Source organism: Pholis gunnellus (genome assembly GCF_910591455.1).
Source record: "Pholis gunnellus genome assembly, chromosome: 9".
Classification (NCBI taxonomy): domain Eukaryota; kingdom Metazoa; phylum Chordata; class Actinopteri; order Perciformes; family Pholidae; genus Pholis; species Pholis gunnellus.
In genome coordinates, this window is record NC_136535.1 from 16415022 (window position 1) to 16430708 (window position 15687).

General features: G+C 42.9%; 1 protein-coding gene across 1 annotated transcript; it reads right to left on the reverse strand.

Annotated features, from left to right (window-relative positions):
• Nucleotides 1–491: 491 nt before the first annotated feature.
• aipl1 (aryl hydrocarbon receptor interacting protein-like 1) lies at nucleotides 492–4416 on the reverse strand (the record flags this gene model as incomplete). Its single annotated transcript, XM_079165944.1, has 6 exons — nucleotides 492–691; nucleotides 1497–1638; nucleotides 1707–1883; nucleotides 1989–2177; nucleotides 3333–3512; nucleotides 4312–4416. The coding sequence occupies 6 exons, from the start codon at nucleotides 4414–4416 to the stop codon at nucleotides 492–494; spliced, it is 993 nt and encodes a 330-aa protein (XP_079022070.1).
• Between the last annotated feature and the right edge of the window lie 11271 nt (nucleotides 4417–15687).

A 15687-nucleotide genomic window follows, 5' to 3' on the forward strand; every position in this document is an offset into this window, starting at 1 on the left:
ACGTGTTTTGCATACAACCATGTGAGTGGTAGGCTATCGATCTTCACATCTACCTCTCTGCATACTAATAAACAAACCTGCACCCGCATTACATTTACATCTCCACATCTGTCTATATGCGTTACATTGATGCATATCTTTTTGGGCTGTTATCGCATATTATTTTTATTCTCAATACTGTGAATATTTACACATTCCCTGGATTTCTTGTCCATGAACCAAAGCAAACGCCTTGCAAGCTTCACCTTAAGTGAGATTATAAGAGTGAAACGTCCTTAATTTAATAGGTTGTCTCACTCATTGTTCGGAGGAAATGGAAAGACAAGCAGAAAGGGAGGGGCTTATAACTTCCTGATTTAATGAACCTGTGAAAGTCAATGCAGGGAGTGGGTTAAAGGCAAAATTGAAGTGTGGAGATTTGTGATTTACCAACGTTGCTCTTCTTTAGCTCGTGGCTTCTCCGGTCCTCAAACCTCTGCGTCAGTCTCCTGTCAAAACATGCCTTTGTACTTGTTCCTGTCCTCCTGGTTCTTCTCCTCCATGCGCATGTTCAGCACAGCCAGCTCCCTCTTGACGGCCTTCTTCATGCCGGGGTCCAGGTCCAGCACCCTGCTGAAGTCCTGCCGAGCCTCCGCCTCGTTCCACACTTCCGCGTGGGCCTTCCCTCGCAGGTAGTAGGCCTTAAAATCACCTGGAGGCCAAATACAAGCATGTTTGTCAGCAGCTCTGGTCAACAAGACAAAGAGTGTATCCTCGATGTTCTTAACTGATGTGAAATATCTGCAAAAATGTAATAATTTTATGTCTTTTACTTATGAACACGTACACATATAGGGTATTTCTCAAAGTCAAGGATCTCCCCTTGACTTTTACAATAAATCAACCGGCCGGAATGGGATATTGTACTTGGTAAAACCTTTTTTTTTTTTTACTTTATGGACCCCTCACTCCACCATGGTAGAAGCACACCATCTGTATATAGTAAGTGGACGTAGTCACCATGACGTCACCCTTTGTTTTAAGGAAACCGAATAGGGTCACAGGCAGTATAGCTTGTCCCGAATCGCATGTTTAGCCACCAAGATGTTAGAATTAACTTTCATTAGCTGAAAACGCAATGTGAAAGGGTTAAAGTTGTAAGACAAAAACATTGACAACGTCCAGGCTGGCAACCTGTCAATCACAAGGTAGCCCCGCCCTAAACCACACCCTGCTTTGTGGTCTATTTTACTCTAAATGGGACCATAATTTACTAAATGAACATCATGCGGCGTTGCAGAGGACTTAAACTAGTAATTGAAACCATAAACTCTTATTTACAATGTTTACTCGGGTAATAAATCGAGTGATAAGTAAGGTCATTTTCTCATGGCCTTCCATGTAATCTGACTCGTTAGATGCTGGTTTAAGACTCTCCCGCATTGGCTTCACTTTCCAGAACTGGAGGTTGCCGCCTGAGTCGCACACGTCGCACCGGTCTCTTGTCGGTGCCAAACCTGGGTGCTGGTTGATGATGTCGCTGGTGTGCTCGATGGCCTCGTAGTATTCTTCCATGCGGAGTAGACACTGGCAGTAGTTGAGCGTTAAGGTGTTGGCCATCTTCTCCAGCTTCAGCCACGGGACCTCCCATGCTTTCTCCTGAAGAGGAAAGTGGTTTAGATCCATGTCTATACGTACTGTTTTATAGACGCAATGATTCGATGTACCTTCGTCTGAACGTTCTTGATGCAGATGATGGCCTCCTTGTACTTTTGTGTGGCCTCCTGGTAGTGTCCTTGTTTGTAGAGCTTGTTGCCCTGGCCATGCAGCACGGGGACCACCTTCAGCCTCTCCTCATCGCTCAAAGCCCACGTCTCCCTGTTATACTCACTCGGCTGCTGCACCTACCAAACACGCACATTGTTTAAAAAACAACCTTCTCTCTTGTAAAAGCTTTCCTTTGACACAGATCCACACAAATCCGTGTGTCCGACTCTGTTCTTTCTCACCCGGATCAGCTCCAGGACAAAGTAGAGGGGTTTTGGTTCCTTCATCAGCTCATCCAGGTCGTCGTAGCCGAGGCTGTGGTAGGCGAACATGTTGGCCATACCACACGTATGGATGTGCCAGTCCACTGGGTCTTTGCCCTCCGCAATGCGCCGCATACTCTTCGCCACAAGTGGATAAACGCCGGTGTGCTGGAGTGGAGAGAGGATTGCAACAGTCAAAATATAAAATGGAATTAGACTAAAGGTGACTTTCGATATTTAAGCCGCTTTCAAATTCTGTCTTATGCACTTCCTTGGTGATATAGATCATACTTCTCCTGCTGCGGTTACCCTAAACAGGAATTCTGATGCAGCTTGCATCAAACTGATTAAAGATTGATTGTAATTCAAATGAGTTGTTTCACATTATCTCTAGTCCATCTCCTCAGTCTAACGGGGCAAGTTTGCCCTCTACTGGATGGAAGCGACATTGCACAACATATCCAGTGGTGTGTGTGTGTGTGTGTGTGTGATGCAGCCATGTTGTTCACAGAGGAGTGAATACACGCTCTAAGCCCCATCAAATCTAATCAGAGGAGGCGAGTCACTAGTGCTGATTCAGCCAGAATCGGAGCCGATTAGGGAAAAGTGAGGCTGCTGCAGATTAATGACAGTATGCCTCAACCCATCTGTCTCTGACACACACACACACACACACACACACACACACACACACGAGCACTCTCACACCAGAAAGAACAAATGATAGATTGCATAAGATACACCTTCAGCGACACATTCAGAGAAGGTATGTTTGCTTCATAACACCTGTCTCTGGTATAGGGGCCTATATATCAGTATAGTCTATGGGACAACATTTCATTACAGGAGGAGGTCACACAGAAACCACATTCATTATAGTGAAGTAAAACTAAACTGAAAGTTAATCAAATGTCCCTGAGGCAGTTTTCATGAATGCAAACCACGTTTATCATTATTAGTGTTATGCAATAATTGTTTTTGCTTCAGATCGCCTGTTGATCCAGTTTTGAAAAGAGCACCCCTTCTCGATACATCTGTGTTCATTTTCTATTTCACGAAGAGCAGAGTAATCAAGGGGGGGGGGGCATTATACTCTGCCGTATGCTTGAGCTTTAAATGTATAAGTGGGGCACTTACAGCACTTGTTACTAAAAGCAGGGTCTGTAACTTCCACAGCTGCAGTGTGACGTCGTTCTGAATAAAGTGAACAGTCTAACTTCTCAGAAGGGATTTGTACGAACAGACGATGCACGGTGCTTAATAACAAGCAAGAAGGAAAACAAGGCAACACTCAAAGCAGCTGGCACTTCTTTTAGCACTCACAATGGTGTCACACCAGAATTCAGCCACCTCCCCAATCCTCATGGAAGACAACAGGGTCTCCCAGATGTCCAGTTTAAACATGTTGCCGATCACTATCTCCATGGGCGTCCCCACCACTTTGCTGTCATCTATCACAGTGCGTTCATCATCGCACAACTGGGTGCGGAAGTGGAACGTCACCTGGAGTAAAAAGAACCATAGAGAAGGAGAACCACACGGAGAGAGAAGAGCTACACGAAGCTAGCTCGTTAAAACTATACAGCGTGGACAGAAAGTTGGGAAAATAAATGAAGACACTTTCAGATAACATTGTCTGCCCCGGGAAATTGCAACTACATGAATGTGCCTCCCCTCATAACAGTTGCAATAGCTTCAAATTGGCACATAAATGAAAATAAAATCCATAAATCTCAAAGTAATGAAGCCATGCATCATCAAACCGTCACAGATCATAGTCTCAGCAGGCCAATCACTTTACTGTTCCTCATTGCTTCTTAATTTGGGTTTTATTAAGAGGAGACACACCAAACACATCAGAATTAACCCATTATTAGATCATGTATCGGAAGCAAATAGCACATCTGTTATGCTTAAAATCGAGTCTACATGACATTTATGCTCTGCAACCACCGTCTAGAAAAAATGGTTTGCTCTTTTGTCTGCATGCTCAAGATGCTGTGCATAATTAGTGCGCATGTTGACTTCTATTCGCACCTCTAATTAGATTTAGAACATTTGAAACTAGCTTTGTGAGACACATTTTCAATCATTCAGCCATTTTTCCAAAGTACAGACAATAAATTTGTTATTTTTCTGAAAATTGCTTCAGTTAGATTAATTTACGACACAGCCAATGGGCTGTATAGTGAAATCGCTGTGCACTCAGACCACTTAGTCTATAACTGTTGACGGCTAAGTTGGTTAGCAGTCCAAAAGGTGAACGTAAAGACGCAATTCATCAGAACATGTAAATAAATACCTTTGCCCCAGTGATGAGTTTTGGGATGTCTCCGGTGCCTCCATGCAGGATGTTTTTTTTGATTCCCTCCAAGCCCAGCAACATTGTATCCTGCATATCCGCCATCTTTTTTGTTTTAGTTTATTACTGTGGATCACCTTATGCTACCATGCATGTGTATATAAATATCTGTGTGTGTGTGTCACAATGATGTGTGAGGTACTACATGGGTATGGATTACTTGGAGGTGTTCCTGGTGGATTAGTTTCGGTGGGGATAATGAGATTGGAGACTTCTCCTCCTCCTCATGTTTCATAATCTCTCTGCTGGTTTGAGTATTTGTCCTCATCAGCACTTTCTCTGAATACTGCCGGACCCCAGAAACATCCTGAAAGGACGAGGACCTGTGTCTTTTTGGAAAGATTAAATTCGTTTTTTGTGTGTGTGCACGTCAATGTATGTGTGGTTGACTCCCAACCCTGTTGAATATACCACGAGACCAGAATAAAAGTGTTTGAGGGGAAGAAAAGAAACACAAATAGGTCTGTGAGAGGAGGACATGGTTTCCATTCCAGAGGAAATTTCCTGGACTTATGTGGATGTGGTGATCTGAACAATGCCGAGAATACTGAGAAATGGTGGAGGAGACAATCCCTGTATGGACTCCTTGACCTTGTCTGTTAAACATCTGTCTCCCATCTGGGCTGTGTGTGTGTGTGTGTGTGTGTGTGTGTGTGTGTGTGTGTGTGTGTGTGTGTGTGTGTGTGTGTGTGTGTGTGTGTGTGTGTGTGTGTGTGTGTGTGTGTGTGTGTGTGTGTGTGTGTGTGTGTGTGTGTGTGTGTGTGTGTGTGTGTGTGTGTGTGTGTGTGTAATCCAAGGCTCCTGTTGTGTTTGCGAACAAAGTCTGCAAGCAGTTTGAGGGGGCAATTATTCTAAAACATTACCCAGTGTTAATGCCTTATTCTGTACTAATTGCGCAAGTAGAAAACCCCATAACTGCACCATTGGCAGTGCTCACAATTGTATAACTTAACAGCTTTGTGCTTTCTCTGTGGAGGAATATGTATCATCAGGCAAGGTTGCAGTCTTGCCTCTATTCAAAAAGGACCTTGTTATCCTTGGAAAGTGCTGAAACGTACCATAAAGTAAGCCTTTTCTTTCCCACTGATGTGACAAACAGGATTGGGCAACAGCTTGCTATGTACTTGGCAGCTCTCCGAGCACAGGCAATGAGGAGGTGCTGCGCTCTCCTGTGGAAGAGATCGGTACTGCAGCAGCAGTTGGTCTTCTTGAACATTTTGGGCCTGATTTTGGAAGTGCTGCCAATGTGGACGTGTGAAGCCCCTTTTGAGACATTCATGTGGAATACTGGGCTACACAAATAAACTTCATACGACTTAATAATTCATCTATAATAGTCGCAACAAATTGTGACTCCTCAGAGGTGGTAGGGGATGCTGGCTTCATGAGAAACATCGTTATTATAATAATAATGATCCTATATTAAATAACAGTAAAAAAACAGGTAAAATATTTTCTCCTTCACCGTGGAAACACTGGTCACATGGTGGGGTGCTTGGATGACAGGTTTGTGTTGCTATAGTTACACCCTTTTACATAACTATCATATCTGTGAGTTTAAAAGGAGGAAAAGTGCGACGTAATCGTTGTTGGGACCCCTGTCTGTAATATAAACCGGAAAGAACATTTCATGAGGTTTGGACTGAATAAGGTTCTGGTTTGGTGATTTTAAAGTCGTCCGTGTCTTCACATCAAGTCAGTTTTCATATCAGTGAGTGGAGGGAGAGCAGCAATAAATTCAACCTGTCGGAGAGGTAATACTGTGACAATGGTGTGTGTTCTAACTCGGGCTTTGTGTCAGAGTGACTCATAATGCTTGCGTCAGACCGCCTACATTTCTCTCTACTGCTCTGGCTGTGCGTGTCTAGCTGCATTTGTTTGTGTGTGTGTGTGTGTGTGTGTGTACGTGCATGTGGATTTTCTGTATGTACATTGTAGCCTAGGCCTAGGGAATTGAATGTGCCAGTTTGCTGAATTGCATGCACACACATCTTTGAGAGCAGCTTCAGCAACAAGCAGTCCTTCCAGCAGGAGGTACACACCGGTCTCCGTCACATTTAGCGCTGCTGGCAACCCGTCTCTGATGCATTAGTTCCACTTTGAGCAAGTCATACTCTATTTTTGGAAAGTACAGTGGTGGATTTCCTGGGGAGGAGCCATTCGCTGTGTAGAAGCCATTCATTCATATACATAACCCACTGAGGGAGGGCTCCTTCCATGACGCACAACATATACGCACATAGCATAATGTTTATGAATGTGTAAACCTTTTCTGCTTGTGCAGAGAGCAGCCATCTTTCTCTCCCTGTCAGACTGATGTGTAGAGCTGACCGAGCAGATCTAAAAGGAAGAGGAACATGCAGTAAGAGCAGTGTGGGGCTCACTGTGCAAGGTTGGAAGACAACACCACTACATGTATTTGGCAGATGTAGTCACTATGTATTTTCCTGATTTAAATTTGTAAAACCTACAATGATAAAATAATTAGCACCACCTAGACCTGCTACAACATGAAAATGCTGCATACATGTTAAATTGACAATAAACATAATCCAACTAACAATGAGTGCTTTTACTTTAAATTGCATTAAATGTTTGTTTTTTTTGCCACATGAGGGCAGTGTGACAAGCTTTAAAACAACTTTTAACATTCTTCAATTTTTGTATTTGATAGCGGTGCCTTGTAACCATGTAAATGTTTTGCATGAAACTGAAATAAAACTGACTAATAAATGAGAATGTGTTGGCAAACTGTTACATATTAACACATTTGGCGTCCACCAACTCCTGAGGGATATCTAACTCTAACTTCTAGATGCTCCACTGTGTTCACCAGTCGCTAAGTGTGTCTGTCTGTTGTTTGGTGCTGAGCAGTAAAGTGGGTATATCAGTTTTCTTTAAATGCCTGCTGCGGCTGGAAACGGGTTGATTGCTGAGAGTGAACCAACACAGTGAAGTGATGGGCCGTAAAACCAAAACGACGAGCTGAAAGATGCTAAAATGCACCAAAGACTGCACACAGTGTGATACTATTCTTTGGATCTGTCTCCACCTCTTTAACATACAAGTTTACTTGAGCAGCTGTAAGGACACTTTTGAGAGCAAGACTTATACTATTATTACTTGTATTAAAGTAAAGGATGTGAATACTTCAACACCGCTGCACTGACGCACGCACATCCGCAGATTAAGACCAAGGCACCATCTCCTCTGTGTTTGTATACGTGTGTCGTTGCATAGTGTCAGCCACGCCCTGTTCCTGCACACACACAATGACTGAGTGCTCTCTGAGAAGCACAGGCATGTGCACACTGTGCTGCCTCGCGGCTGTATCCTCAGCTGGAAATGTGGATCTCGCACACAAGCGCTCATACTCACACATCAGTAATGCATATAACAGAATTCCTAACATCAGTGGAGACATTTTGCCAGAGGTTTCATCTGCTCTGACTTTGAAAGGAAAACGGCTTCCAACCTACAGATGCTTTCCAACACTCTTTACATTAATTATGTTGTCTTGCTTGGAAGTCTTTTATTCTTCTTTTTATTTAATCAGTTTGAAGTTTTTGGATCATTCGCTGGTTTGGGGATAGCCTGGCACAATTATTGCTTTCGTTATTTTGGTCTAGCAGGGCCGTGGATTAAATACTTAGACAGATGTAATTTTAAGGGTTCTGACTGTATAATAGATGATTCGCAGTTTTCTCCTTAGGTTACATATCAATATTAGCCCTTCTTGAATTGACGCACTATATGCTGGACTGGTCATTGGTCTTTTAAATATATTTTTAATCAGGAAAAACACGGAGGCTGCTCTGGAAATGTCAATTTGCTCCTGAACAATCTGGAGAAAATCCGTCTCTGAATAAAAGTAGGGGGAGAAGATGCAGAACACACTTTCTTTAATATTTACTGCTTTGTGATAAATTTACTATCGGGAACAGTGAAGAAACGTTCCTCAACTCAACCGTCATTTGAGCATGCATACGGTAATAAATGTCTGTTACTAGAAGTAATCCAGCAGTATTGTCATGTTGATGTATGGATGCTACACCATTCTGTATTGAACAGGAGAAGAATCAGAGATTGGACAAAATAACAGCAACACAACATAATGCAGTTCTTTATTTAATGTCAATGAAGCACAAATTCATCCCTCATTAAATGAATAAATGATGCAATGTTTTTTAAAATCTTTTGATAGAAATTGCAGCAACAGTTTTTTTTTGTTACCTGCACCATTGCAATGTAAGTATGTGGTGCACAGATGTGTACTATCAAATTATCCAAAAACTAAAGAGTCATAAGTCACTTTCTTCCAATTTTGAAAATCTGGCTTTTTGATGTAACACTGCTTCTACAGTCACTAAAAAAAAATAGAAATAAATCAGTTATGCCTTTGACTCTTCTACTCCACCAGATTAGGAAGTGAAATGTGGAAGGTTTCCAGTCCATCCCTCATATTTCCTCCACAGATTTAAAAAGGATAAGCAACATGGCAGCAGTTCTATCAAGCCAGTCAAATCCTCCAGGCTCAAGATTTCATATTTGGATCTTCCTTTCCACTTTTTAAACTCTGTGTGCGCCTTATTTATCAAAGAGACCGAAATGGAGGAAAGCTGTGCACACAACTTTCATTCATACGTTACAGATGTCTGTGGAATTTGAACAATCGCTCGCTCGACTAAGCTCCCAAACAATGTATCTACAAAGTAATGGTTATATATGCCGGTCCTTCAATTGATCCAGTATTCATCACCAGATCATGCAGGTGTTCATGGTATTGTTTCTAACCCTGGTAATGTTCCACAGGCACACATTTCTAAGTCTAATTTCCTTGTAGGCTTTGCAGAACAAGGGCACAGATCTGAAAGATTGCATAACAAATGGCAGCCTCCCAAACATTTCTTACAAATTCTGCAGTGAGTCAACAAGACAATGATAATTTGTTCTGTTGCTAGTTATTCTCGGAACAAACCTAACATTAAAAAAAAGAAGTTTTTTAAACACTTAGTGTTTCCATATTTAGCTTGATGCAATCTAGGTCATGTGATAACTACTTAATTCTCTCTTCCTTGTGTAAATCCAGTCTATTCATCCAGCAAAACACAGCCCTGAAGTGTGTGTAAAGCAGACTGCCTGAGCAGAAAAGGTCAGAGGTCAGAGTCACCGTTCTCTAAACCGCTGAGGCAGAAGACTTTTGACCCTGCAGTACCGCTTATGGCCAAAAGGAAGACTGACGCATGGCTCATGATGTGTGTGTGTGTGTGTGTGTGTGTGCGCTGTAGCTATCTCGACTTGCAGCATTCTCAGGAACAGCTTGTGCGTGAGCCCTGTGAACGCATGCAGTGAGTTAATGACAGGAGAGAAGTTTCTGGAATGGCATAGCTCACATTTCTGAGATGTTGCTGCTCTTAAATTACACCCACGTTTTACTTCAGTCTCGGTAGAGGGATATTAAATATACATGGTGCACTAACAGATTACAGGCTATAGAATGCAAGAGGAAATAATCATTTAGCCTGTGCACAAGGATCTGCATTGTTTTGCTCTGATATCCATGGCTCCGTCCTAATCCTCTCTCTCTTCAGAGCTGCTGGCCTTTGGCTCTGCGACTCTTCCCAGCTCACAGCTCCCCCTGACCGGGCCCCTGTCGTCCTGCTCTCCGTCTGGCCCCGACCTTTAGCTACATACCAGAACACATAGCAGCCAGGACAAAGGGCAAATGCACACGCCACTTAAACACACTCGTACAGTACATACCGGCTCCCGGTTTCTTAAGCGCATACTAATGCAAAGGTGATTGCTGTGCCCCCAGGTCTGTGACGTGCAACAAGAGGGGAATAGATGGAATAAAGTGAATATACACACAGGGTCGCACAGCATGGTCGCTTACACAGTCTCAGGAGCTGGGTTACCCAGCGGGTACCATTCAGCTATAAGGGGATATTTTGGGATTGAACTGGGCACCTAAAGATAAGCCATCTCACACACATACAATTATATGTAAATGCATGGATCGCTGGATGAACAAGTGAAGGATCAGTGGAAGTAGTAAGAAGTGTCTTCTATAAGGTGTGTGTGTGTGTGTGTGTGTGTGTGTGTGTGTGTGTGTGTGTGTGTGTGTGTGTGTGTGTGTGTGTGTGTGTGTGTGTGTGTGTGTGTGTGTGTGTGTGTGTGCGCGCGTGTGCGCAAGTGCAGCAAAATTACTTTAAAATAATCTGGCCCACTACCCATCAGCAGGACTCCACTATGACACTTAATACACTCCTATTTAAGCATCGTTTAGCCTCCTTTTGATTTATCGTTCAAGATTTTAAGTTAGAGAATACATATCTGTTGCTGGAACTTATCCTGGTGCCTGTAAGGTGTCACTGGTATCGGTGGTGTCCGTGGTAATTGCAGTATAGTTTTGATGAGACACTGACAAAGACAAGGCAAATCCGTCTGTGCCCATGCTGCGAGCTAATGGAGCCAATTTACCTAACGCACCTAACGGCCCTGTACACAGACAAACTTAATTCTAGCATTTAGAGGTCATGACACTACTAAGACATCCAGATCTCTTTTTGTTTGCCACCTGAACGACAAACAAAATGCAAAAGAAGCCTGTATACAGGAATTTAAGACATTTTTCATGAGAACATTTGTGCCAATGCCAAATAAATGTAGAATTAACAGGTCAAAACATTAAGTATCAGGCCCTTTACGGCCTTGTTGCACCAGTAGCACGTTAACACGCCCTGATGTCTTCGGCTGTTTTTAATTTAGCATCAATTCAGCTTTTGATGCCCATCAGCTGATGACTAATATAACCCTGTACCATTTAGCTTTGTACATAAAATGGTAATAAAAATTAATTGCATATGAAATGAAGAATAGTTGCATGACGTGCATTGCAGTTGTTGTTCAACCACCTGCAGAATTACGGTAATGACATTACTCTGTCTGATGGTTTCATTGTCTCTAACAGTATCTTTTGTTCCTATCTGGTTTATCCAGTACGAAATGCCATGAAGTCACCCTATCATAAAATCCCGCCTGTGCTACCGTCATTACTCATTGTGTTGTGCGCTGTGATCAGGCTATGTGACTGCGCTGTATTGACCTTTTCTGCCGGGCCTGCAGTGGGGATATGAGAGGGGGAAATCGGATATTGAATATGATTGAAGTGCAGCCAGCAGAGAGTGACAGGATGGACCTGAGTATTTCCCCCAACAAGCTGGTCTAATCCCTTGACCTGGTCCAACCAACAGATTAAACATGTGCTGTTCAGCGGCCATCCTGTCTGACCTCAATACGCTTAACCTGGCTGGTACCTGCTTAAAAGCAGACGGATAAAGCTACAGAAAGATGCCACAGAAAAGTGTGATATTTAACTTATAAAAGGCTCAGTTGGGGGGGCCATCTATAATCAAATATCAAATGATATAATGTAGCACACCAGCAACTCGGCTCAACAATGAGCTTCGTACCAGACAAAATGTAGACTGCTTACAGGACACCTAGTGGATAAATCATCATCTTGCTCTTTGTAAAATGTGCAACCTGTAGATTGACTCCTGCACAATTTAGTTTGATTTTTGACTTACCACCTTGTGGTGCTCCATACAGCTTTAAAAGAAGGCTGTATTGATGTGGAGCTCTGGAGCTAAACCAAGTTATGTGAATAATGCATCAATCCCAGCCTTACAGTATCACAGTCCACTGTTACACTCTGCATGACTGAACACAAACCCAGTGAACTTGGAAGTCTCTGCTAACACTCCCGGGGAACATTATCCAGCCAGAAGCCGAATTTTAAATGCAATGTCATTTTCTGAGGACGAACTGAAACGGGCAGACGTTTTGACTGAAGAACCTGATGGCCAGCACGCCCTTGGGTGAGATTGCTTTAACGTGGACCATGTGCTCTCAGAGGGCAGGACGGGGCTGAGCTGGTCCTGGTCTTCATGAGCAACTATTGACAATTTCCTCAAGCATGCGTGAGATGCACACAGAGAGGCGGACACTCCCAGATACGCAAACACACATGCTCTCTCTCACAGACACACACACACACACTTTTTCCATGCTAGCGAGGTTGTCTCATACAGCTAAATTCAAAGGTCAGACTGCTCTCACATGGGTGCTGCATGTGGTGAGCAGACGCATATATATAGGCCAGACCGACATCACATCGTAAAGCGCCAAGGCCGTGGCCCCTTTTTCGGGGAAGCAGTCGAGCTGTCACATTAAGAAACAGTGAAAAAGCTGTTGTGTCGCTAACCGAGATTTGAGGCACATAAAATACGTGAATATTCACTGTCAGCGTGGTGAATCGCTGAACGATGCTGGTGACAGCTACTTTACTACTGATGGATAGCTAACGTTGCTTGAGTGGGAGGCTGCTGCAGTACAGTCATACACATTGTGGCATCAGACTGTACCAACTAAATCTCAGCCTAGCCAGTTGGCTATTAACACTACTAGCCTACGATACCTGGCGTTTCGGTCAAATATGTTTGGATGTCCGGATAAGGACAGGTCATTAGAATTGTTGGGTCATCGTCACACATGTCAAAATTACCACGTCAAATTACATTGACATCTATAGGATCTCAGGTTTTCTGTCCCCCAGGAAGGGGTGCAGCTTGGCGCTTGACTAATACACAAGATCACGTGAGAATTGCGGGATCACATATCAGACTTAAATCCATCTTGTCAAAGGGAAGACATTTTACGTCCATCGTTCCTTCTTCCCGTCTATCTTTCTTTATTTTACATTTTCTTGTAAGAAAAGAAAATACTGGTTACAGCTGATCTTGGTTGCTGAACCCTCCTGCTTAAAACCCCCGAAAGCTGCCTCTGGCCATGGGCATGCAGCCAAAGGCTGACACCAGAGGATGGGTTCAGCTTCCACTTTTTCACTCGAGTAAAATTAGAGGAAGCTTGGAGGCGGCCTACATTCACAGTAAGCAGAACAAAAGCATTAAAGATTGTAATATCTGTACAATCCTTTTGGTTGGATTGGTTGGTTGATGCCACTCTAGTGTCTTATGGTCGTATCAAACTTCTGAACTTACTCTCTGCAAGTAAAGTATATTGAATTACAACAGTTCTAGCCAACCCTGCCTTCTGTATTTGGCCATAACTTCTCATCCACATGAGAAGAAAAGAAGTCCTCTATGCTGTTGAGGAATAGAGAGTAAGGTGAAAGTCAAGGAATGAAATTAGGCCCTCGGTGTCCCTATTCCCTGTTCATGGAACTTTGTTTCTTTTGAGATGTAGATACAATTTACAGTGATTTTGCATTTATATATCTCATATTCACTGTTTTGAACGTGAATTTGGCAGTTTTTACAATATAGAGTTTTTGGTGTAGGTCGAGTTAGATTGTTCTGTTGTTTAGTTTCTGCAGGATTTCTGTTAGAAACATGTATTGCAGGTCCACATGTCTTGGAAAATGTCAATGGCCTGGACAAAAGGGAGAAATGTTGGTCAAATATCTGTTTATTGAGCTTAAAGCAATTGACAGGCAGGCTTTATAAAGAATGAGCGTCTCCTTGACTTCAGACTGTGCTATCTGAGACTCATTGTTATAACCCTAATGTTTTAGCTGCGGACGTAGCAGTGAAGTGTGTTTATAGTTGGGCCAAAGTTAGCGACAAATTTAGCCTAGGCTCACTTAAGGTGGACTGACCTTTTAAGGTGGACCAGCTATTCTCCTTTCCACACGCTGTTCCTTGTGTTGAGCTTTGTTCAGCTCTCCCCCTGAGACTGTGTGAAGTTTTGTAAAAGCAAAAGAAAACTGTAATTTGGGTAAGTAGGAAAGTATAGCAGAACAATGTGTTTGTTTCTAAGTGAATGGTTGGTATGCAACAAGCTGAACTGTATCCAAACAAGAACCTGTATATGCTGTGCTTCTCTAAGTGCTAATAAGCAACAGTAGCTTGGAAATCCCAGACAGCCCTGCCTCTCTCTACAAGGGATTAAGTTGTCAGGTTACATTGAACTCTGAGCGCTCTCCATCCAGACAAAACCGTCTTAAGGTGCCGGGCCGTCCAGTTATTTATAACTCTGTTGGGTAAGCCTCCACTCTCTACAGCCCACTCCAGCGTATAGACATGTATTGGCCTCTGTGTTCTGCTTTATTACGTGGACTCAAGGTGATCTCATTGCAGTGGTTGTGTTTTACTTGCACTATATTGTAAACCCCAGGCAGGAGACACTGTCAGCACTGTGCAGCTCCTTCAGTGACCACTGATGTCTCTTGTTGCACTGATGTCTCTTGTTGCACTGTCCACTTTGCTGCTGTAATCCTGCAAATGTCCCCGCTGTGGGACGAATAAAGGATTATCTTATTTTATTTTAAAAATGTGTGATACTGTATCGACATGTTTCAGTCTGTTAGTGCCCGTCACAGCCATTTAACAAGATTGTTTGGCCACTAATGGTCAGACTTTCAAAAGAATTACATGATAGGCCTTTACTGAAGAGACCAGACTGACAAGAGCACCTTTTACTGACGTCACCACACACACACACACACACACACACACACACACACACACACACACACACACACACACACACACACACACACACACACACACACACACACACACACACACACACACACACACACACACACATGCCTCATTTCCACTGCATGGGAATTAGTAGTAAATGCAGCAGATTGCAGACACACAATACCAGTCCTCTATTCCTTTTTGTTACACTATCTTGCGTCCCACTCTCCCACTTTCTCTCGCTTTTGCCTCCCAGCCCACCTATCTGGAACTGCCTTCTATTTTAGGAGCTCGGTGCCGGCCAAGTATCGGCTGCAATGTGTAGACTTCATCAAAGGTATAGCGGCCCTTGTGAGATGGGATGTGTTCTGGTTTAAGCAGCGTAGTCAGTGGTGGATGTAGGCTACTTTGTATGATTTCTCAATCCCTGACTTACTCAGTTTTACACCTTTTTAGGAGCATAAAGAATTACATTTTCATCTTTTATTTAGAATTAGACAACTCCTATGTTAGATATTCATGGGTAGATATGAGGTTTTTGGTGCAAATCCAACCTCCGTTTGATTTTTCCTTTTTTTTTTTTCTCGTCTCTGATGAGATTTTCACCTGTTTCCACATTCAAAACATTCATGAAAAAAATCATTACTTTGCCTTCAGTTTATATGAAGACTCTGCATTCTTTGCGGAGATGGTTGCCAGTAATGTGCTCTAGATCCTCATATGATTTATGATCATATCCATTACACAGTTAAATATGACAAAAAGCTCAGACAGTTATTGACCGTTTCAATACATTGCTTTATTC